Raw genomic sequence first — 24,161 nt, 5'->3', positions numbered from 1 at the left:
CGTGCGCTGGAAGCAAAGCACAGCTAGCGCACAGGCTCTGCGATGCCTGTCACTTAACGTTAAATGGTCGGGCTGCGTTCATCTACGTTTGGCAATGATGAATGTTCGATGCTTCGTTTGAGGAACTGCCCTCAATTACAGTGCCACAAGGCAAGCTTGTATTTGTTATAGGAGTGATTGAAGACACGAAGATATTCGTTAAGCTTTATAGACTGGCTGCAGTCAAGTTTGCTGTTGGTTGAGCTGATGTAGGGGGAACGTACTGCACTATTATCACGGTCACCTAGGTTCGTTTCCTAGCCAATGACACTGATGTAAAACTGATAGATGCACCTTTGCCGGACAAACACACACTTATTCCTCTTTTCCAATGTACAACCAAGGTGGTGCAGAGCTCAGGAGGGGTCACATTTTTTCCCCACTGCAGAATCACACTGCAATGACCGGCCTCAGACACACAAGGATGATGATGCGGTGATGTGTCTGGGTTGCTGTGCCGGTTGACGTCAGCACGCAATGCGTTGGTTAGCAATGCCTCTGGCCCTGCTTGGCCCCGAGCTGGATTCAGATTTCTTGTGAGGCCAGCGGCATCATGGCCTGGTTCTCGTTCAGCACGAATAACAAGCCAGTGGAAAACCACCCGTACCGCGAGGAGCCCGTAAGCGTGACATCACTCAATAGACGGAAGGCAGCGTCATCTGCATGCCTCTCCAACTCGTTCATCGCGTGCGACTTTAGCAGCATGGCACCGGCTTCTGCAGTGGAAAAGCAACCTGGCGCCTCCCTGAGCTGCACTGGGCTGCATTGGCGTGGGCCCTGCATGGCTCGGTTGTACCGTGGAAAAGAGGAATTTCATTCAACCTTTCATGTAGTGCACTAAGTGCACCCGCTTTGAGGGGCAGCGGGGGTGGGTGGGTGGGTAGGGGGCAGATGGATGGGTGGATTTTACGAGTGACGTTTCCCCTTTAATCGGCGTGCTGGGTGGAGCCGGGTGGAGCCGGGGGGGCGGCCTGCTGGGGTCGCGCGCGGAACGCGAGCCAGCGGCACACGGGGCAGCAGTGGCGGCCGCCTTCGAGCCAGACGGCAATGCAGCGAGCGTGGAAGGCGTGGCCGCAGGGCAGGCACGTGAGCAGGCAGCCCAGCGAGTAGGCCTCGAGACACACCACGCACTCGGAGCCGCGCACCGAGCCCCGCGGCCAGCACGACCAGTCGGCCTCCACCTCCCGCTCGACCTCCGAGTCGGAGGCGCTGCTGTCGGCCTGCGGCACGGAAACAAAACTGCGGTTTGGACACGGGTCCTCCAGTGGCCTCCTTTGGCGGGGTTTGTTTGGGAGCAGAGCTGGCCAGGATTGAGCCAGGGACCGTGGCCCACTTTTCACCTAGGAAACCGGACCCAGAGAGCAGGGATATATTCGATGTTTCTTGACTTATCGCTATGACAACAAAGAATTGCATTTATTTTAGAATGTGCTCTTTAAAAAATAAGAACAAGAATATAACTAAGACATGCAACCTTCTGAAATATAATGCGTTTGAAGCTACATCGTGGATTAAGTCAGCCGATCATCTCACACTTCCGATTATCACGGTTGTCTACGTATGGTGCAAAAGAAGTTTAACTTACATACATAATTCCCAGCAGGGTGGTAAAATTAAGTACCACTTTGTGGGAAGTCGAAAGTGGTAGTCCTTATTTTGAGACTGCTTCCTCCCCACCCCTAACAGAAAATGAGTGCGCCTTCGAATAAGAAAACACGTTAACTTTTGGGTTATAATAGGCTGAAATGTATTTTGCTCGACTGCATGAAGCTAAAATATCTGGACATATTATAAAAAAAGGGCGTAAACTCACTCTTGAGACTAGATGGGCTCAAGCTACATGACGAACGAACAAATGAATGTCTGCTTACCACAACGTGAGGGTCTGTGTCGGGCTGCCCAGACGGCGCTCCAGCCTCCTCGCGACCCGTCGACTCAGTCCAACCGCCGGAGACAGCCCCGCCGCGCTCACCGCCTCCTGCTCGTCCGCAAACGCAGCGGCCAAATTCGCTCTCGCACGGTCCGGGGTTTCTACTACAGACAGGGGAGATACGCGCGGCGTCGCCGTCACATCCGTCGCGTGCCCCGGCGGATTTACACGAAGGGCAGGCACCGTGGGGGGGGACGCGGCTTGCTCCGCTTTCGCGTGAATGTTCGTCGGTGGCGGCGCCGTCGTCGTCTGCGCGCAAGGCAGAGCAGCGGCGGCACCCCTCGTCCGCGCCCGTTCCGGGCGCGCGTGTACAAGCGGCAGCACGGGCCGGCGTTTTAATCCGTTCGGTGCACTTAAATTCCCACGTCGGCAGATACTTTATATAATCGGTCGAAATTGACGGTCGCAGCCAAAGGTCCGGCACGGCGAGTCTCTCCAGCAAAATGTCGATGCCGTCCTCCAAGTCGCCGTCGTAAAAACTGGTGGGGTAGCTGGGGAAGGAGCCTATGGGGCGGAACAAATAATTAGAATAATATTCCCAGAGACTCGACAGCCAGTCCAGATTGTTTTCCATCAGGATCTCGTCGTCCTCGTCGGACAGCTTGCGTTTCTTCTCGATGAGGTCGACGATCAGGCCGTGCGCCAGGTACGTGCCCAGCAATATCGCGGGGTGGGACGAGTAGAACATCCAGTCCGTGCGCACCCACGACGCTATCTTTGTCGTGTTGGTGAAGCGCAGAAACTTCAGGCTGTACTCGTAAAACGTGTCCAGGTGGGGCAGCTGCAGGAGGCCGACGATGGGCAGCCAGGACAGGATGAGTAGCGTGTTGTAGGTGCCCAGGGTGCTGATGAGCACGACGAAGCGCTTGATGGTGGCACCCTGTGTGATGAAGAGGTCCATCCATGCGGCGGCATTCACCAGCACCAGGCTGAGCACGAACAAGTCGTTTACCTCGGGCTGCAAGAAGCGCAGGAAGATGTCGAGGGCGCGGTGCGAGAAGTGCTCGCCTCGCAGTGTGCCGTACTCGTACGTGCCCTCGGGCGTCTGGATGATGTACGCGGGCAGCTTGCGCAAGGTTCAGTTCCCCGCGCCGCTCATAGTCCTCCTTGCGCCAGCTGCGCATGTCGACGAAGATGAAGCGCACACGCCCCGTGAACTTGACGCTGACGGCCGACAGGAACATGGGCGGCCGGTCGAGGTTGGCGAACAGGAAGACCTTGACGCGGCTGTTGCCGGCGCCCACTTTGTTGCTCCCTCTGCCGCCGCCACTGCCGCCGCTGCTGCCGCCGTCACCGCCGCCCCTTCCTGCCTTGGCGTCGTCGTCGCTCATGCCCGGCCTGCGCCACTCGTCCCAGAATTCCGCCGGCTTGCGCACGGCGGCGATGCGAGCCGCCACGCTCGCGTGCACCCACTCCAGGATGTGCTGCAGTCCCTTCACCCTCCCGTGGAACTCTAGTGTCAAATAAAAAAGGGCAAAAGGAGGAATGAAGCGTGCAGATTTACGATGCATCGTCAGGTAAAGGTGCAGCCCTGCAACTGCCTGCTCATGCCGCTGTTAACAGAAGGACCTCCAGCGGAGGGAATACTGGAAAACCTCTCTAGAGGATATTTAGCCGACTCTGATGTTTGGCAAGACGTCTTGGGAGAGGTGTGAGTGCCTACACTTGACCACACCATACACAATCTGCCGATCTTACGGTATTGCACCATCCGGCTGTGGGTATTCCCATTGCTCTCCAGCCTCGGTAAGTTTCCCGAGTCCACACCGTGCACTCATCATGTGCATCGCTCCCTCCTCTTCCCTCAGTACATTTACAAGAGTCCTCAACTCACGAGTAGAAGACCTGAGTTCGAATCCCAGTCAGGGCTTGATGCAGTGCCTCATTATGGGAAGTCAACAGCGGTTATCCTACAGACTGGCAAATGCCATGGGAATGAGGAATTCCCACCATGTGCTCATATCTGATGAGAGAGAGGAATGCGATCCAATTATTAGGTGATTGTACATACTGTACTTTGACTTTGTAAAGGCATCCTGGCAATGGAAATAAGAAAATAAGTCATAGTGTGTCATGGACAAAATTATAGCACGTTAAATATCGACCCCAAATTGCCAATGAATGATAAATGTTTGTGTTGCTTTGGAAAGAAGCAAAATCACAGCCAGAATTGCCCTTGACAGACTTATGAGAACTTAATGAAAATTAGGCCACAGAGGAAAAAAAAACCTAAATTCAATAGAATGCATTTTCACATAAAACAAGACGTCATTAATTTCCCCGCATTTGGACGATGAAAGCAAGCCACAGCGCAATGAACATAATTGGCACGCACTGAAGGTGTACGTGTATATATTTAAAAACATAGATATAATCAGAATTTTTGACGATGGATTGAAATAGATCATAAGATTATACATGGTGTTAAGGTTATTGGATAGAAGAATGCCCCTTCATGTTGTTCAGAGCAACACCATTACGTTTCGAATGAAAGTTAAATTACCTTTGAGGACCACCTTTCCCTTGGAGGTGTTCGTCAGAGGCACGGCCATAATGAGACTTGGTCCAAGCCATCCCCGCTTCATGCAGAACCTGTAAGCAAATTTGCAAGGCAAATGCCAACGATGACGCATCACACATTCAGGAAAGACATCAGCGTAGAGAACTTCGTACAGTCAAAAATAAGAGTGCCTTCATGTTTTTGGTTCTTTCGGTAAAGTCACGTAGAAGGGAAATAATAAAATAATAAAAATAAAACATAATAAAAAGACAGGAAAGACAGCGTCTTTCCGACAGACCTGTTCTTCACCTGAGGACGGCTGCTTGCGTTGTAGCCGAAACGTCGTGAGAATTGTATTTTATGATGCTTTATTATTTATTATTTTATTATTTCCCTTCTACGTGACTTTACCGAAAGAACCAAGAAGATGAATCCCTGCAGTCAGCGAAAGCTTTAAATCGAAATTTAGTGCCTTCATGATTAAAGGATCAATAGCTCATTGCAACAACAACCGCAGTTCGTCACTAAGTGGCGGTGACGTCACTACGGAGGTTGTGCCATAGCGAGGTGCACTTTAATGCCACGTGAAGTGTCGAAGGCTTGTTGGCAGGTGATCACAGAACAGACCCAGGTGCCATGGGTTCACTGACTGAGATGACCAACAGATGCACCAACAGTGCTCCCCACAGTGCAGATTTCTGCGTTTTAGCCGCCCAGCGCTTCGCTCATTGTTGCGAGCGTCGCCCCTCTGCCCTCCGTTGTTGCTGGAGGGCGACTGCTTCCAAATCCAGCCTATTGCTCATCCGCTATGACAGCATTGATTTCATAATGTCACATATGCATCTACAGCCATTGTATCAATCTCCTGCTGGTTGAGGGCCTCCCTACGCCAACGTGGGGCCATATTTCCCCAAGGTTGGTCAGTGTAGGTTGGTAAAAGTGGGGATCAGAGTTGTGGGAGCCTAGTGGTGGATGTTGCCGTACTTGCCCTCCGCTGGCAACACAGGCCCCGCAGCAGCTTGCAGTGCCTGTGTGCTGCATAGCGATTACTACATCAAAGCACGAAACAGGCTCAACCCTGATTTAGCTTCTGAGATATACGTATTTATGTTGAACTTATTTCGCAGCGTACGTAGCCAACCGTGAGATATAACAACAATGTGTCCATACCGGGAGAATTGGTTAAAGACAAGCTAATAATAACGAGAAATAATAATTAGCATCCCTTTCTCAATCCGCATCTGGATCAAGGCCTCCCCATGTGGCGTTGCCGTGTTGTTTTGACCATAGTTTACCACACCGGCCAGTGCAGGTTGGCATTAGGGCAGCACCGGTTCAGATAAAACCTGTGGCTGATGTTAACCACGGACAGGGGTAATAGAATTTAGTTCGCCAGGTTCATATCAGAGTTCGCGATGCCATTTGTACCGCCGCCGCCGCCGCCGCCTCCACACCCAGCCCAATGTTTTCGGTGGGAAATGCCACGTTCTGATGGCAGGGGGCTCGTCACGCAATGCGACACCATTCTTTACTTCCTACAAAGTGGTGATAAATTTACACAACCTGGACAGGACGATGACGTTGAGTCGACCCCCACTGTACTTGTGCAATGTGTACTTCTGTACTATTTATTTATTGCAACGTGCTTTACCTTTCCTCTATCTAGCTCTCATATCGTTTTTTGTATTGTTTGTTGATGTAACCCGCTGACCCGCCCCCTACCGGACATCTGTGAGAAAGAGCTTCATAGCTCATAGGATTCCTCCAGTCGAAATATATATTACAGGTAGGAACAACAGTTCCACACTGCCCACCAGGGATTATTTGTCTGTCTGTCTGTCGTGCAGAGCCACGCCCTCGATTTGTATTTCATAGAGCGCTTCGGGCGGGCTCAGCACCACGTGACGCGCCTGCCCCACGCAGCTTGCGCCGCGTGACACGGATCGCACGAATGCGCTGTCCAACCAAGTTCCTACCTGCCCACTCCGAAGGAACGTGTTTTGAACCAAGATTTGTGCTCGCAGCCTTCTGAGTGTGACGCAAACACCCCCCCTGGCCACAATGCCACCCTGCCAGATACCCATAACATTATCCAGAACATTCAGCATGATACACTGCACATTGATGGATTAATACTGCCCCCATTGGCGTTAAGATATTCAGAGCATCCCAGGACTGTTCAGAGTTAAGCCAATCCAGTTTGGTCACGATTTTTTGCCCCTTCCATTCAGGTATTCTTGCCGATCAGGCTGTTTCAGGTTGTCCAATAAACATCGCAACAAGAAGAATTTTCAGAGTTTAATATATGCCAATCAGTCCGGATTCTACGACGCTTAGGAAAATAGGACACATCCCATTCTTGCGCCTCGTGTCAATAAAGTTATATAAATCAGGTCACACAGAAACACGCACATCTACTGGATTATATGAGGCGCCAAAAACTTTTTTTTCAAAATACAGGGTGGGGCAAGTAGGTCTTTGAATCCAAAGAAAACAGTTCATACGATAACCCTATTCATGAGGAAGCTTGAGAAATGTGTAAGGCTATTTACAAGCAGACAAAATCATATTACAATAAATGACAGTCTGGCTGGGTATAAACAGAGCATGAATGTAAATAAAAAATAGACCCCAAATAAAAGTTAAAACTCTGGAGCATATAGAACAAAGGCACTCGCTGAGTACACATTGGTAATTCACAAGTTGCCAAATGTTATTATGTTACACCGTAATTTAGTTTCTTGACTTGAAATCTGGTCGGAAAATGAAGTCTAACTCAATTTTGTAATCACACATATGCCACCTGCTACATAAACATTTGGCGGCTGCTACTGTTTTGAATTACCGTGCACGCAAAATGAAATAAATTACAAAATGCACGGACATCCAATCACACGGAGACACTCAAAAGTGGAACATCAATAACTACCCTTCATTTTGGAGGTAAAACAATTTTTATTTACATTTTACCCATAATTCTCCACGGCAATGCAGAATTAATTTATGTACGCAACACGTAGCAGGCTTTTGCAGCCAATGTTACGATTCGTAATTCATTTTTGGGTTGGGTCGCTACCGAACGATCCGACCAAATTTGTGTCATTAAGAATCCTCCACCACCCGACAACCAATGAAACACATTTAATTCTCACACGACAGTGCAACCGTTCAACGCTACAATTGTTATTGTTTCTACTCACCGCGAGTAAGCCGAGGTACAATTCTAACAACCGAATGTAGTTAGATACATATTTCATATGGAGCGCCCTAGTCGGTAACATCTAGTAATCCAGGAGCATTTGTTCAATGAGTCTGCTGAGGAGCACTCTATGCTTGCTGAGACAACTGCTGCTGGGTAATATTTATCCAGAAAGACAATAGGTTGATGGTCTTATATGTTATTAATATGTGAAGCCAATAAAAACATGTAGTTCTGTTTATATTTAATACATTTTATTATGATTGTTAGAAACTTTCTACACGAATTTAGCATTTTTTTATTGTGGCAGCGCTGAAAACTCAATTTATGGATGAAGGGGAAGGTAAATTTATGACCCTATTGTAAACGTCTATTTGTGCAGTGCGAGCATGCCGATAAAATACTGGTAAAATTGTGACATAAAGCCACCTAAAAATGTATCGAATTTGCGCTCAAACTCACGGCAGCATTATGCAAAATCAACCTTTAACTGAGTGCCGCAATGTTTTCTCGGTATAAATTATTATCGATCTATTTATTTAGCGTGGGAACGAATCTTGGAGACATTCAATCTTTCTTAAAAATAAGCTTCGTAGAAAAAAGAGCGTATAAAAGGTAAGACACATTCCAAATGTCTCAAATATTTTTTTTGTACAAAATATACATCAAAACGTATGTTGTACAATAAAGAAAATACTGTATCGTAGTAATGTAAAAGAGTGGAAGGTGGGTATAGGCACACCTAATATAAACACAGTTATCTTATAAGCAACACGTGCTAATGTTACACTGGAGGGAAATTCTAGATTTGAAGTTTTCGTGACTGCAAGGATCCATCCATACTCTTTGGTTCTTTCGGTAAAGTCACGTAGGTGAAAGTAAAATTATAAATAAATAAATAAATCACGACGTTTCGGAGGCAACACAAGCTTCCCCCCCTGTGTCTATAAGGATGTGATTAATATGATAATATCCTAATTACCTCGGGTTTACAGTAAATAACGACAACAGCTTGTCACATACAGCTCTCTCTGCCCACTACAGTAAAAACATTTTTGCTGTGGTTGTTCCACCTGATGACGGAAGCTTGTGTTGCCTCCGAAACGTCGTGATTTAGTTATTTTATATTTTATTTTCACCTACGTGACTTCACCGAAAAAACCAAAGAGTATGGAGAAGGAAAGTTGAAGGAAAACTTCTGATACTTCACTTTACATTAGGATATTAGTACAGAAATACAGTTGGCCCTGCTAGATATATCTGCAGCTTCTACTAAGTACCGATGAAGTGATAGAGCACCTGCCTCACAATTGCAAGGTCATGGATTTAAATTCCATTTTAAGGACTGACTCGGACACATCACCCTTGTGGGGTCAATAAATTGAGTACCAACATTGTGGGAAGTCAGTAGGTACTCGTGATTATGGACAACTGGCCACAGCCAGAAGCACGAGACCAAGTTTCCAGCACAGGTTCAGGGGTCACAAACGGAGAAGAACACCACTCCATGAATTTTAATTAAGGAGGCAACGTTGGCGAGATGTTAACTACATCGGTAAAGTCACGTAGGTAAAATAATAATAATAATAATAAAATAATAATTATAAATGAAAATAACTCAATTAAATCATGACGTTTCGGAGGCAACACAAGTCTCCGTCTTCAGGTGGGACCGTCACAGCTAAATTTACCGTATCAAGTGATGGGACGGACGTTCATATCTCATGGACTGCCTTTATACAATAATTAAAACAATGGTATTGTATGCTATGCATTAACTGTAAAAACACGTTTTTACCCCAATGCAAAAAAACCTACAGCTGCTGTGATTGAAATGGGTAGAAAGGTTTGTTGTCCTTCCCCCGCTCCTCTGATGAGCAGGGTTGGCTACGTATGGTGCGCCAAAGAAGTTCAACATACATACATATGTAGAGGAGTAATTGTAAAGATGTATGGTCACGGATGGGTAACAAACACAAGGGGCGTGGTTAGGGCCGTACACAGAGGAGGTGCTCACACCGACGTCCACACCTGCATCCCCCACGGGCCCCTCCCGGGGGCCGAGTGCTATAAAAGGTGGTGAGCCAGAGGGCTCGAGGTCGAGTGTTAGCTTAAACCAGCGAAGAGTGAAGACCAGCTAGAATAGGCCCCGGAGCTCCCCTGACTCGCTGTCCTTGTCAGGACCGACCGGGGCAAGCCGGTGGCGTGGCCCCGAGAGCCCAGACTGACGTTCTTATAAGAGCCGGTCTGGAGACTCAGGGTGCCGGGATCCCAGCTTGACCAGGGCTGGGATAGGTAGCCTCCCCTAGCTCCATAGTGGAGGACCCGGGCGTAGGTTAGCGGGGTTAGCCATTGGGTCTCCCTGTTAGACGGGTGAAGGGGCCGATACCCCTTCAAGTGCTGTGTATTCCTGTCGCTGTGCATATGTTGGTATTAATAAATAAGTGTGCCTCCAACTACGTCGTCCGAGCCTCCTGCAACTTACTACACATACGTTGCCGTGTGCAATGTTTGGCCAGCAATGCATCATCTTCACCTGGGATCCAGGGAGCAGTGGAAGGTCCCTGTTCGTATGCCGAAGCGGGATACTTTTTTGACCACCTCCTTCCACTCCTTCGGCTCCAGCATGAAGTGTTTCTTCTTGCATGAGATCTGTGCCCCACAGAGGATGAAACAAATGAAAACACTCTCAATTCCCAACAGTACCCAGTGTGGTTCTGGCACAAAGGCACAAAGCCGACCATTTCACATATTATAATGACCACGATAAATGTCCCCTGATAACCACAATTGAGACATGATTCGTAATTAGTTTCTTTGGGGTTGGATCGTGTAGCAATGTCATTTATTAAAACTGTCCATGACATTATACCGCCACGATCTAATACAAAATAAACTAATAACGAATCGTGAAAGCCCACGTATATACTTGAGACTTGTTCGTCCAGCAATAAATATTGGTGCAGTGAATTTAACAGTGGACCAGCTGTGGTGGGGGGCAAGGAATAAGTGCTCCCTTCCATACAACCTGTCTGAGCAAGCCTGGCTCTGCTGATGAGACGCTGCACGTCGAAACTGGTCCACAAATCGCTTGTGTAGAGAACCGATGCTCCTGAAATAATGAACTCCGACAAGGCCGAGTGGCAGAGTAGTCCCCTAGAGTACGGCGAATCGGAGTGATTGCCGAATGTCCCGCGCTCTGGGGGGCCTCCTTGCTTCGACATCACGGCATCAGATGTAATACTTCCGGTTTAGTTTGAAGGCATGGGGGGGGGGGGCACACACTGGGATTTACGGGCCCTGCGCCCCCCCTATGGACGGCCCAGTGAGCGGCTAATGGGATGCGTTTGAAATATTTATCTACTTTTAGGTGTAAAGAAGCATTGCCTGCTTACTTAATTTGTTGACCAAAATGGACCATGGTGAACACGAGGGTATAGACTAAAGCATATTTGGACTCACGTGTGGAGGCACAGAACAGAGTTCCACTTACGTGTGATTTTACACCTAACGCTCCACAGCAACGCAGACTGAGTTCGCACACGCCACGACCACGAGGGGAAACGTTCGTTCAGCCTCATCGTCAGCCAGCCGCCACGTGTGTGTGTGTTGAACTGTTATTACCCAAAAGTGAATGTGTCTCCTTATTCAAAGCTGCACTCATGTCCTGTTGGGGGTGGGGAGGAAGCAGTCTCCCCATACGGACTACCACTTTGGACTTCTCACAAAGCAGCACTTATTTTATTGGCCCTGTTGAGATGTATTGATGTACGTTGAACTTATTTCGCACCGTACGTAGCCAACCGCGCTAATCGAAGGTGCGGGGGAAATGGCTGACGGAAGAGGAGAGAGAGAGAGAGAGGAAAGAGCGAGAGAGAAACCGTTACCTGCACGAGCCACACGCCATCCTTGGTGTCCTCCACCTGCTCGTAGAAGTGCATCTCGCTGGTGAAGTCCGCGCTGCTGCTGCTGCTGCTGGCGTTGTCCACGTCTGCCTCCCCCTCGGCCAGCGTGGAATAGAGCTCTCCCTCGCTCACATCGCCTGCACGTGCCGCCCAAAACGCAGACGCGCGTATATCAACCTGGTCAACACTGAACTAAAATAAAACTCCAGAAGAGGGTTTATTTATACAGTTTGTTTTTTTCGATAAAGTCACGTAGGTAAAAAATTTAAATAAATGTAATTAAACCACGGCGTTTCGGAGGCAACACAAGCCTCCGTCTTCAGGGTTTCTTTAGGTTAGATCGTGTAAATATAAATGTGTCGTTAAACCCGCCACCACCCGACACAGCCAATTAGCAAGGTTTGTCACGTGAACAAAACATTCCAATTAGTTACTAGTTCAGCACACCGGTGTGTTGGAGAGTAAACCCATAAAATGTACAATTCGAGTACAACGTTTCGCCGGTAATTACAACAGCCTCATCAGGCGTAGCATCGCACAAGGCGGGATGCTGCTGGATGCTACTAGATGCTACCCACGCTCCTCAGACTGTGTTCAGCCTGCGTACGCATCTCACGTGTTATCGCGGACTGTGCTTGACCCTATATTATATATTATTTATTACAACGTGATTTTTTTTCCATAATGTGGTTTTCTTCAGGAATGCAACTAACACGTTATAGCAGAACAGACTGTTCTTTCCGATCCGCTACGCCACCGATAGCAATGATCATCACACGTCAGTTGAGCCAATGTTCCATCCTCAGATCTGGAAATAGCCAAAATGCAGAAGCAAATGTAACACGTTTTTTTGTCATTATTGGTGAACGGGCCGACACCGTGAACTCGCTAATACACTCGAGAAAGTGGTTTAATCAGAAGTGGCTGAAACCCGGATTAAAAAACGAGGATCTCAGTGTTTCCACGTTATGACCTCCGATTTACCCAGCCACCTCTAAAGAAACATCAGATTCTTGAATATTCAATTTGAAGCAAGTGTAGCACGCTTAACAATCGATATCAATCAATGACTTGATGCATCATTAATACCCCAGCTCATGCACGCATTTAACTGTGTGTGTGTGTAAGAATCGGTTGTGCGAGACTTGCGCAAACTGTAGCGCTTCAGGCTGATGCAATGAACGAGACGTAAAAATGCTCAATGCACAACAGTGGGAGGGAAATGCAAAGGAGAGTATAAATTAGACAAAACGAATCAGGATTCCTGCATAAAATTATGACCTCAAATTTTCAGAGTTCAACAAATTACAGGGGGAGAAGGTGGAGGACGAAAAGGGTGCCTGAACAGACCTATGAGTAAATCGGTATTGATATAATGTATTCCAAGTCCATTCATTTACAAGCCTCCTGAGATTTCTATTGCCCTTTTAAAAATAAATTATGTATAAACATAGCTGTGTTGGGCCAGTTATTATATTTTACAATTTAGCTGCGAGTAATGCCGCCTGAGGTTACACAAAGTGGTGCAGTGTTGTTTGGTGCACTGCGCTATGAACACAGCCAAGTGACCTGCGTTTGAATTCCAGCCATGGCTGTTACCTGTGGAGAGTTCCTCACTAACATCAACACAGTGAGATGGTATTAAAGTATAGACACCTGAGTTTGATTCCCGGCCACGGCTAATATCAGTTGCGAGTGATGTTTCAACGAATCATGCCCACTCCCCCCTTCCATCAACTTGCATTGACCAGCGTGGTGAAGTATGGTCAAACAATACCCACGACTGACATGGGAGTCCTTCATCCGGAAGTGGTTTGATTAAGGGCCATAAATGTTTGTTGTTATTAACCCTTTCCTGTTCCGATGACGTACATGTACATAATTGGAATGAAAACCGAAGAAAAACTAAAATAAAAAACGTAATCAGTACCGAGGCTCCCACAAAGCCATGCGGGAGGGCGTGCGGCACAGTTTGGTGCCAGCTATCATAAGAGTGCGGTGGTGTCGCTCCAGTTCTCTGCGGTGAGTACAATGTCTTTAAATTCAACATCGTGAAGCCTCTCTAAATAAAATTAACGCTAACCGCTTCGCGTTCCGAGATTCAGCGGTGAACGGGACCCTCCCCCCTGCAACTTGCAGACGTTTCGGAATGGGAAAGGGTTAATTCTGGCTCAGCACCTCTGCGGTTTTCCTGGTTTGCGTCTCGATTGAGTTTTCTCTCAAGCTGTCGCCATGCACTACTGGGGGAATCTTCAAAAGCGGAGTTCAAAATCTCTTAAACTTGCATCTTAATTGGGTGCCTCTGCATTTAGCACGCCAGACTCACTATTGGAAGTTGCACTTTTTAAATTCTGTAAAGGTATCCATAATAGAGGTTTTTGGGTTAGATCGCGTAAATATATAAATGTGTCGTTAAAACCCGCCACCACCCTGCACAGCCAACTAGTAAGGGTTGTCACGTAAACAGAACAGGTAATTTACTTTTCGATTTAAAGCTTTCGTGACTGCAGGGATTCATCTTCTTGGTTCTTTCGGTAAAGTCACGTAGAAGGGAAGTAATAAAATAATGTTTTAATTTTATTATTATTTTATTTCTTCCCTTCTACTGTGACTTTACCGAAAGAACCAAGAAGAGGTAATTTACTGTAAAGGTAATTTACTTAATCCATCATCCCTCTGGGGGTGTCTACAAAATAAGTGCCACTGTGTGTCATACCCAAGAATGGACATCGTAGTCAGAGACTTAAATTGGCCATGGAAATGTGGAAATGTCACTGCCGACTCTGTTCTGCCAATTGAGATGAACACTGCCACCCGATGCTTGAGTGAACATGGACACAAGCCGACTTGAGCTTGAACCAAGTTAAAATCCATCCGATTTTCCCTCGGAAACAGGGAGGCTCTCACAGACGCCGCTTTTCACGATAGCGAGCGTACTTCTGGTTACTAACACCGCAGCAAGAGTTGATGACACCGCATTTGAAGATGGTGCAATTCGCTTGTTTACACTGTACTCTCAGAAAAATTATGAATGTAGACTGTTTAGCACAAAATAAAATTACATTCGAATATCCTATTTGTATAAAAACGTACAGCGACGATTGCAAAAACAAGTACACAATCTAAAATATGCAGTATACAGGACAGCATTTCAACTCCAAAGGTTATACCATGAAATAGGAATGTGGCAACAACACAACAGGCATGTCTGGGCATGCAATTCCATTTGGCTCCATATGAACAACTGCCCTCAAACTTATCACAAGAATCACACGTATTGAATCAAATACATTAATGAAAAAAATTATATTACATATATTTGCGTAAAAAGTTAAATGTGTTTTAGTCCGTCGGGTTATTGGCCTTCAAAACGTACATTAACCAACATAATGCATTTAAGTGTGCAAACACTGGACAAGTTTGGACCTTCTGGGTCTCACATCAGCATGCTAAACAAATTCTGCTCGCTTTCTGGTTGTTACTGTTGATCAAGAACTCCCTCTAAATAACGTTGACTTTCCAGTACAAAAGACAACATTGTATGAGCAGTATTTGAACATTCTGGATAACCAAAAAAAGGGGCAAACCACTCCAGAGTTTGCATGTTAAACAAATGCTTGCCGTCTAACATTTACTCCATGAGACCCAACGTTTAATAGACTGAGAATATATTTTATATTTACACGGAGACAGGAAGGGTAGATTTATGTTATTTATTTCAATAACTCAGAATTATCCTTCACCGCATACAACTAGTCTTCATGACAAAATTGACAATGCTACAATTGTGAATGCGTCAAAGCAGGTGAAGAAAAAACCCAGCAATCTTGACAAAACAAGTATTAATATCACAGAGATGAAATAAAAAAAACGCAGAGAGATATAATGTGTGTACATGACAGTCTGTCCCATTTCATTCATCAAAACGTACTGGCCCTCCACATACAACTTAGCCTTGCTCTTATTTTTTTTATTGTATCAGCAAGACAGTTAAAGTGTGAATGATTAACCGCCTTTGTGCTCAAACAATCATGTGGTGCAACTCATCTAATTTAAGGTCGTGAAGTGACGCAATACATTCCACATTCCCATGGCAGGGGCTTCTCTATACACAGGAGGAGGAAAAAAAACCCACACACCGTTTACTTCCCAACAAGCGGGACTTATATGATCGGATCTCGGATACACTACAAGTTAAAGATCATCAAGTGTGTGCGCTCCAATGATGCCAAGAACATGCCACTAATGATGAACCAGTGCTGTAGAGCAAATGGATGACAATATTGCCGGGATATCACATCAGGAGGAATTAGTGTAGTACTGCAGAGGAATAACTATGATACTTCAATAAACGAGAATCCTTCACCATTTGTGATATCCCCATAGACCCATGGCAGACCGGTGTCCCCTTCAAGTGTAAACCAAATTACCGCTAATTAAAGCAATATTTCTACAATAATGACACTAACATTGCCGCTAAATGCTCCCAGTAGGTATAGCAGGCAGCAATTACAGAAGCAAACAATTCCTCTAGATGTTGGCAATCGCTCCCGACAACTTTCCACAGTACTGCAGTATATTAAGCAATGAACGACGACTGGAACAGTGCACTGCATCTAAAACTCACAAGGGGAAAAGATCATTATCACTGTTAATTTGCCAAGTATTGCCCTGGGGCAGTTTAGAACACAGGACTCCCTGCTAGCCGAGACAATACAAATCGGACCAACAGCGTGTGCTGGAATATGAAACGCACGATTCTGTGCAGATAATTACAGTTCACAGATTTTGCCATTCATACAAAGGGCACGTTTCATTGGGAACAATGTTAAGGATGCCTTAAATGTCCTATTTAAATTAGTGCCGATTTCAGATCGTTCCCCAGAGAGCACAATTACAGCAGAAACACAATTATGAGCACCGATATCGACGGGACCATAATTGCAGATCCTGTAATCCACGGCACACCGCTGAGCAGCGTGCAGTGCCAGCCTCAACAGACCCCAATCGACACCATCTACGATCATCGCCCATGCCGATCTGCTGCTGTACCCGGGCGAAAACCCTGCTGCGGCGAGGCCAACGCAGTTTTGGGTTCTCCAGCCCAAAGACCTGGAAACTAGTTACCGGCAGATGTTTGGGAATCCATCCTCGAGTCCGAGCCAATTTTGTAACATACGGTACTTAAAACAGTGTTGTTGTTGTTGTTGTTATTATTCTACAGAGCTTACTACGTGTGATCAGTGCACATTCACGGTGGACTGGACGAATATGAGTGGATGATAACAAGTGTTCAAACTTAATTACAGTACTTACCACAGAGGCTAGGCTTCTAATGTGCAGAAAAACGTTCGTGCCGACACGGTGTATGGCAAATTATGGGAGGAATTATATGCGTGATTTCGTCAATCCGCAAAAAAATTGCAGGGGAAGTGCGGCAGGTGACTAGTGGCTAAATTAATACGTGAAAAACTTGTGGATTATACGGTTACGGTTTTTCTAAGACACACATTTGCTGTATTGGTGTATGTTAAAGGATGTTTTTTGCATTTTTCTTACCAATAAAGTAAAAAAAAAAAATTTCTGCTTAACAAATCACATCACCATAGCTTAGTCTGGGCTGGTATAAAATAAAAAATGTCAAAAAAAAACCAGATCTCATCTCTACAATTCCCTGCAGCTCCACTCCCGAAGCTCTGCCGTTCACGCTGCCCACTTCAATGGATCACGGTCCGCAAAAAGCTCTCAATCCGCCGCGGTGTGCCGCGCATCACGGGGGCAGTCGCGAACTGCCACTAATCCGCGAATTTGCAGGGATTCGCAGACTGTTGTATTTCTGCTGTTGTGGGAATAAGCCAGGTCTGTGATTGCAGAGCCTGAAAGCACACACTCAAATTCCAACCTCCAAGACAACTAGGAACTCTTCAGGATAGATATGCTGTGGATACAAAAAGAACGACAGATCCCCCGTGTAGCCTTAACAGACTGCTGGGGCAAGTGCTGTTAGCGAGCAGCTATGAAGGCCGGAACAGCACACAAGGTGGCCAACACCACACTCGGCCGCCTTCATCTCCCCAATGGTGATGTTTGCACACCACACCGGGTACTCATTTCAGGCTGACTCGACCTAGGGGAGGCCCAGGATTGGTTGAGATAATTGTCACTGGTGTTGGCCGTGAGCGGAAAATGAACCCAGGTTGCTGGGTTCAAAGCGGCGCGCACAAACCGCTACGTCACCACCGCTCAGTACAGGTAAAGACACAATACCCAATACTGAATTAAGTTTTAGCTAAATGTCAGCATAGAGTAGTAAGTGCAGCATATTTTTTGGTGCCCCACCAACATTTGACACTGACCTCACATTGCTGTAGAAAATATTTGCACTGCAATTAAAATTTTTACACGTAGAAATTGAACACCTTACACACATTATGGAAAATAGAATGAAAAGAGAACACGTTATCAGTGCGTTTATGATAAAGCGATGCTTCGTTTTCTATTACGCTTGTGATAAGTTAGGCTGACCATGAAGCTACATGAGAAGTTATGCTGAATATAAGGCAGCACGAGAAGGGACTGCACCCTGTGTTTAATAATTGAGCCACATTACGCCCTTCGCCATAATGTACATCCTTTGCGCGTGACGATACGTACAGCACATGGAGTGGTTGAATCCTCAATCGCACCAATCTGCAGGATGTAAGCACCTGCTGCTGCATGCATTTCCACTCCGTAGCAATACCACTTGCAAAATTAGCGTTTAATTGTAAGGCTGTGTAATTACAATCCCGCGTCTGGAATGTGAAATGGGCTCGAGCAAAATTGCAGGCTGCACTGCATTGCAAATGCCTCTGCAGCAGTATATTTAGGGTGCACTTCGTGCTGTTTAGAAGCTCAGCTTTGGAAACAGTGATCCACAACCCAGGGGAAATTCTCTACGTTTTATAGGACGATTTTCTAATTTATGGGTTTTTAAAACCGATTTCAGAATGTGATTGGTTTAAAATGACACCAAATCCCAGTTTGGGAAGGGAAACAATGAAAATGCTGCAACATAAAAAAAGTCCTTACAAAAATATGCACCGACCCCTTTTGCGCTCCTGTAAAGTATGGTCAAACAACCCCAATGATTGACATGACGAAGAAGTGGCTGTAAATCAATGCTGGATTATAAAATTTGTGTTTTTTGTGACTCCAGGTAATGGATCCCTTTGGCTCAATAAAATTAGTACCACCCTCATGAGCAGCCAACATTGGTCATCATATGAAATAACTGGCTCCTTGCCATGTGAATGTGAAATGTTGTACATCGTCACAGGCCTGTCAATGCTGATGAACACGACAAAATAAAATATTTTTTTTAGCAGGGAGACACTTTGCCTGCCTATTGATGTCTGTTTATACTGGTAGGAACCTCCTGGTTACACCAGCCCACAAGAGATTATTGTGTCCGTCGTGCAGGGAGGGGCTGGGTAGGGAGGGGAGGGTGGGGAGGAGCTGGGTGGGGAGGGGCTGGGTAGGGAGGGTGGGGAGGGGCTGGGTAGGGAGGGTGGGGTTGGGTGGGGAGTGGGAGGGGTGGGGCTGGGTGGGGAGGGGCTAAGTACGTACTAAATGGATGGATGGCTCCTATATCTAATGCCAAAGATGTAAATGAAGGAGCATCCAAGCGGATATCATTGACACTTCACTCTCTCGACTTGTGTACATGCACTTAAACTGCAAGTCACCCATGTCGTTTCAAAACTAACACGCAGCCTCAACAATACGTCTGTGACTTAATGTGAACCCACACAGCCTCAGTCTTAACACAAACCCACATCTCAATACTATAATACAAATAAAGACTCCACACGAATCAAGAGCCTTAACTCCTTCACCCTGCATCCTCAACACTAAGCAAGAGCTTCAACGTGAACCCACAACCTCTACACAAACCCAAATCCTCGGTACTAATCCACAGCCTCGACACGAACCCAGAGCCTCAACATGAACCTATGGGATTTCTACTTAACAACCCGGATCAGGAAGCTCTTTAATGCGAGAGCAGAGCTTTGTTAACACCTGGTGATACTGGTTTTATCCTCCTTCTAAGCATCGTGCAAAATTGTCAAAAATGTTGCTTGCTGTGCAACGTTCCGGTCTGCTGCAAACCCAAATAAAAATGGCATATCTGCCCATGTGACAACTTGATTTGAGCGGCTCTGTGGAGTGGTTGAGGGTTACAGTTGAAACATTGCCATATTTACATGACCTAACCCAAAACAACCTAATTTTGAATCAAGAAACACACAGCCTCAACTTACACCAACGGCTTTAACGTGAACCCAGAGCCTCAACACGAATCCACAAACCTCAACATAAACCTCAACATAAACCTCAACATAAACCCAAGCTCTCAACATGAACGGACAACGTCCACGTGGACCCGCAACCTCAACACAAACACCAGAGCCATGCTGGGGTCCCCTCGCCTATATTTACAAGATGAGAACAATCCTGAGACCTCGACTCCGTCACTACATGATAATAGGAGGATCAGCTCCAAGTTATTCTATTGAACTCGGCACATGGAGGGGGGAAATTTGAAAACCTTAATGGTGCCACATTGTTCAAGTGAGGAGCTGTAATTTACTACGTGAATCGGTAGTTTGTTTTTATTAACAGCAGTAGATTCGAACTGTTTGTATTGCCTTAGAATCTTAAATCAATATTGTTATGACAATGCACTAAAATAGCATCAACACGCGCCAGTTCCACGGCTGGCTTAGGCCTCTAGAGAGAAGAATATCATCACCCTCAGCTTGTTAGAGCAGCTACAAAACAAGATGTATTGCAACTTTAAAGGTGCATCAAGCAAGGATACGAGTTTGTTTTTATTTAGAAGTTAAATGCCGCGGCATCTCAAAGCTCCTTACAAAACCAGGAAAATACAAAAGCCTCCAACACGCCGTGAAGCCAAACACTAATTAATGGAATTAATGGACAAACAGCCTCATTAATGCCGACCAGTTGGGCTTTCCTGGTTAAAAAAGTGGAGTTCTACATCATCGTTATCATCACCTTGAGCAGGGCAATGCACCACGGTGGTGAGACGTGAACTTCCTCGCCTGGTATGCATGAGGTCAGGGGTTTGATCCCAAACAATGACGCCTGATGTATATTTGGAGTTTGCGTGCTCTCCCCGTAGTTGCGTGGATTTTTTTTCCTCCGGGTCCTCCGGTTTTTCCCACCACATTTAGAAACATGCTGTTAAGAGTATTTGGCCGCTGTACATTTCCACACGATAGGTCACTTTGTTGAGCTATCATTTGTGGGCAGGTCGCTTCTGAAAAATAGTTCCATAGCTCAGTGGGCTTTGCCTGATAGGATGGGGATGGTTCAGCTGAATTTGTATGTGTTTGGGTGATTTGTTTTACGTTCTTGTCCTGTGCATCCCTATCATGTTTTTGCACCGTTTGTTGTTGCAGCGTTCTTACCCGCCCCTACTGGACATATGTTAAAAAGATCTTCGTAAAAAAAATATTCTGATTCTGGTATTTAATGGTGGTGTGCATGCAATGGCAAGAAAGATCCCCCCCCCATCATCATTCCTATCGCCACCACCATCCATCAATCGCTGTCATCATCTCTCGTCGTAGCAGCAGTAGATTCTGTACTCGAGTCTTTGACGAGGCGGGCGCATTCCCATCGCCATCATCGGCAGTACTATTGAACAGTCCTCAACATCACCATCACCGCTACCATCATCAACGGTAGCGACAGTCACAGTACTGGAGAGAAGTTTGCCCGATTCCACGAGGAGGTGGACAAGTCCCCATCTGCACCACCATCATTACCACCACCATCGTGGCCAACGATTGTAGTTACAGGAGTCTATATTACCACTACCATCACCACCACCACCGATACAGGAGTTACCGCCATCTATGACTATAGGTGGGTGAGTTCCCATCATTACTAACACCACCACCACTACCATCACCACCATCATCACCAGGAGTAGTGCCACAGCACAGCAATAATAAAGCAGTCCTCTAATAGGCGATAGAGTCGCCACTACCATTACTGTCAAAACCATCACCCAGCCGTAGTTGCATCCAACAATAGTAGTAGTGAACGAAGTCCCAATCACCACGACCATCATCATCACCACCACCATTACAGAAGTCCACTAGTCAGCGGAATTTATGACTATAGGTGGGCGAGTTCCAATCATTAACACCGCTACCACCAGACTGTAGTAGTTACCTGAGCCCCATCCCCACCACCATCACAGTACTAGAGACAGCACGAGTAGTAGTTAGTTAGTTAGTTACCAGTCCCCACCACCACCATCACCAACACCACCATCACAGTACTAGAGACAGCACGAGTAGTTAGTAGTTACCAGTCTCACCATCACCACCACCACCATCACAGTGCTAGAGACAACACGAGTAGTAGCAGCAGTTACCTGAGCCCCACCACCACCATCACCACCATCACAGTACTAGAGACAGCACGAGTAGTTAGTAGTTACCTGAATCACCACCACCATCACAGTACTAGAGACAGCACGAGTAGTTAGTAGTTACCTGAGCCCCACCACCACCACCATCACCACCATCACAGTACTAGAGACAGCACGAGTAGTTAGCAGTTACCTGAGCCCCACCACCATCACCACCATCACAGTACTAGAGACGACACGAGTAGTAGCAGCAGTTACCTGAGCCCCACCATCACCACCACCACCATCACCACCATCACAGTACAAGAGACAACACGAGTAGTAGTAGCAGTGGTTACCAGTCCCCACCACCATCACAGTACTAGAGACAGCACGACTAGTTAGTAGTTACCAGTCCCCACCACCATCACAGTACTAGAGACAACACGAGTAGTTATTTAGTTACCAGTCCCCACCATCACCACAACCATTACAGTACTAGAGACAACACGAGTAGCAGCAGTAGTGACCTGAGTCCCATCACCACCATCACAGTACTAGAGACAATACGAAATGTTAGTAGTTACCAGTCACCACCACCATCACCACCATCACCATCACAGTGCGAGAGACAACACGAGTCGTAGCAGCAGTAGTTACCTGAGCCCCACCACCACCATCACAGTACTAGAGACAACACGAGTAGTTAGTAGTTACCAGTCCCCACCACCATCACCACCACCACCATCACAGTACTATAGTCAACACGAGTAGTTACCAGTCATCACCACCATCACCACCACCACCATCACAGTACTAGAGACAACACGAGTCGTAGCAGCAGTAGTTACCTGAGCCCCACCACCACCATCACCACCACCACAGTACTAGAGACAACACGACTAGTTACCAGTCACCACCACCACCACCACAGTACTAGAGACAACACGAGTAGTTACCAGTCACCACCACCATCACCACCACCACCACCACAGTACTAGAGACAACACGACTAGTTACCAGTCACCACCACCATCACAGTACTAGAGACAACACGACTAGTTACCAGTCACCACCACCACCACAGTACTATAGCCAACACGAGTACTACTACTAGTAGTAGTCGTGAGCGAGCGAGCGAGCGAGTTACCGGAGTTCTGTACGAGGCGGGCGAGGCCCCTCTTCTCGAGGAGCCCCGCGTGGCTGAGCCCGCGCGACTCGAGGAGGCCGCGCAGCTTCCTGAGGCTGAGCGCCACCGGGTCGACGAGACGCGAGGCGAAGATGCCGGTCTCGCACCACGACACCGCCTCGAAGAATCGCGCCAGCAGGAACAGCACGCACACGTAGAGCAGCAGGAACAGCAGCTTGGCCCACATGCTGCCTATGGTAATGGACGTGGGTGATGGTGGTGATGGTTGGTAATGGAGGTAAATGTGGTGGTGACGATGGTGGTGGTGGTAGTGGTGGTGATGATGATGGTGGTTGATAGGGTGGTGGTTATGATGAGTGCTGAAATAGTAACAGCAACAGCGGCTGCTGCTGCTGTTGCTGCTGCCGTGTCAGTGACAGCAGCCTTAGGGCTTCTGTCAACACCGGCTGATGGTGACGTGTGCAGCCCCCTACAGGAATCATTAATGAATGGAGGGAGACGGGAAATGGCTGTGATATTGGCGGCGCGCTTGATTTCAGGGACGGTTTAGGGGGGCTCGGTAGGCGAGAGTTAAAATCGAGAAAGAAGATTAGGTGATTTTGGTGCGACGTGTCCCTATAGGGGACTTGTTTTGGTGTCTTTGGTTAATTAGTAAAATGGCAGTGACGTCACGAGTGTTAAACGCCACACGTTTTATAGGGGAGAAGAGCAGTCCATGTGAGGTGGAGAGGGGGGTATTTAAAATATATTTTTTTATTCTAAATACGCTTTTCAACAGTATTAAAATACAAAGAGTACGTTGGTTATTAATTATAAATCGTTAGAGTAACTACACATTACAATTAGTCTCTATAACATTCCTTTTTAACGTAATAATACAAAACATCGCACACAAATAACCCCCTATTGTGTTAATGCTACAGTCCCACAACGTCAGCTGAGCGTCACCAAAACACAAAAAACCCTCCACAACCATTTAGAAACCCTAACACGGATACGCCACTCGAGC

General features: G+C 46.7%; 1 protein-coding gene across 1 annotated transcript; it reads right to left on the bottom strand.

The window, feature by feature from the left end:
- Positions 1 to 515: 515 nt before the first annotated feature.
- Positions 516 to 23,859, bottom strand: RNF103 (ring finger protein 103). The gene is given in 7 exon segments (XM_061578644.1): positions 516 to 1,259; positions 1,911 to 3,044; positions 3,046 to 3,422; positions 4,473 to 4,561; positions 10,205 to 10,320; positions 11,556 to 11,710; positions 23,153 to 23,859. Coding segments are annotated over 7 exon segments (2,391 nt in total). The 5' UTR covers positions 23,379 to 23,859; the 3' UTR covers positions 516 to 965.
- Positions 23,860 to 24,161: the final 302 nt, after the last annotated feature.

This window comes from Lethenteron reissneri, chromosome 8 (genome assembly GCF_015708825.2).
Source record: "Lethenteron reissneri isolate LAM-NWPU_2019-01 chromosome 8, ASM1570882v1, whole genome shotgun sequence".
NCBI lineage: Eukaryota > Metazoa > Chordata > Hyperoartia > Petromyzontiformes > Petromyzontidae > Lethenteron > Lethenteron reissneri.
Note: the sequence above shows the minus strand (reverse complement) of the source record. Positions and strands in the feature narration are given on the sequence as shown.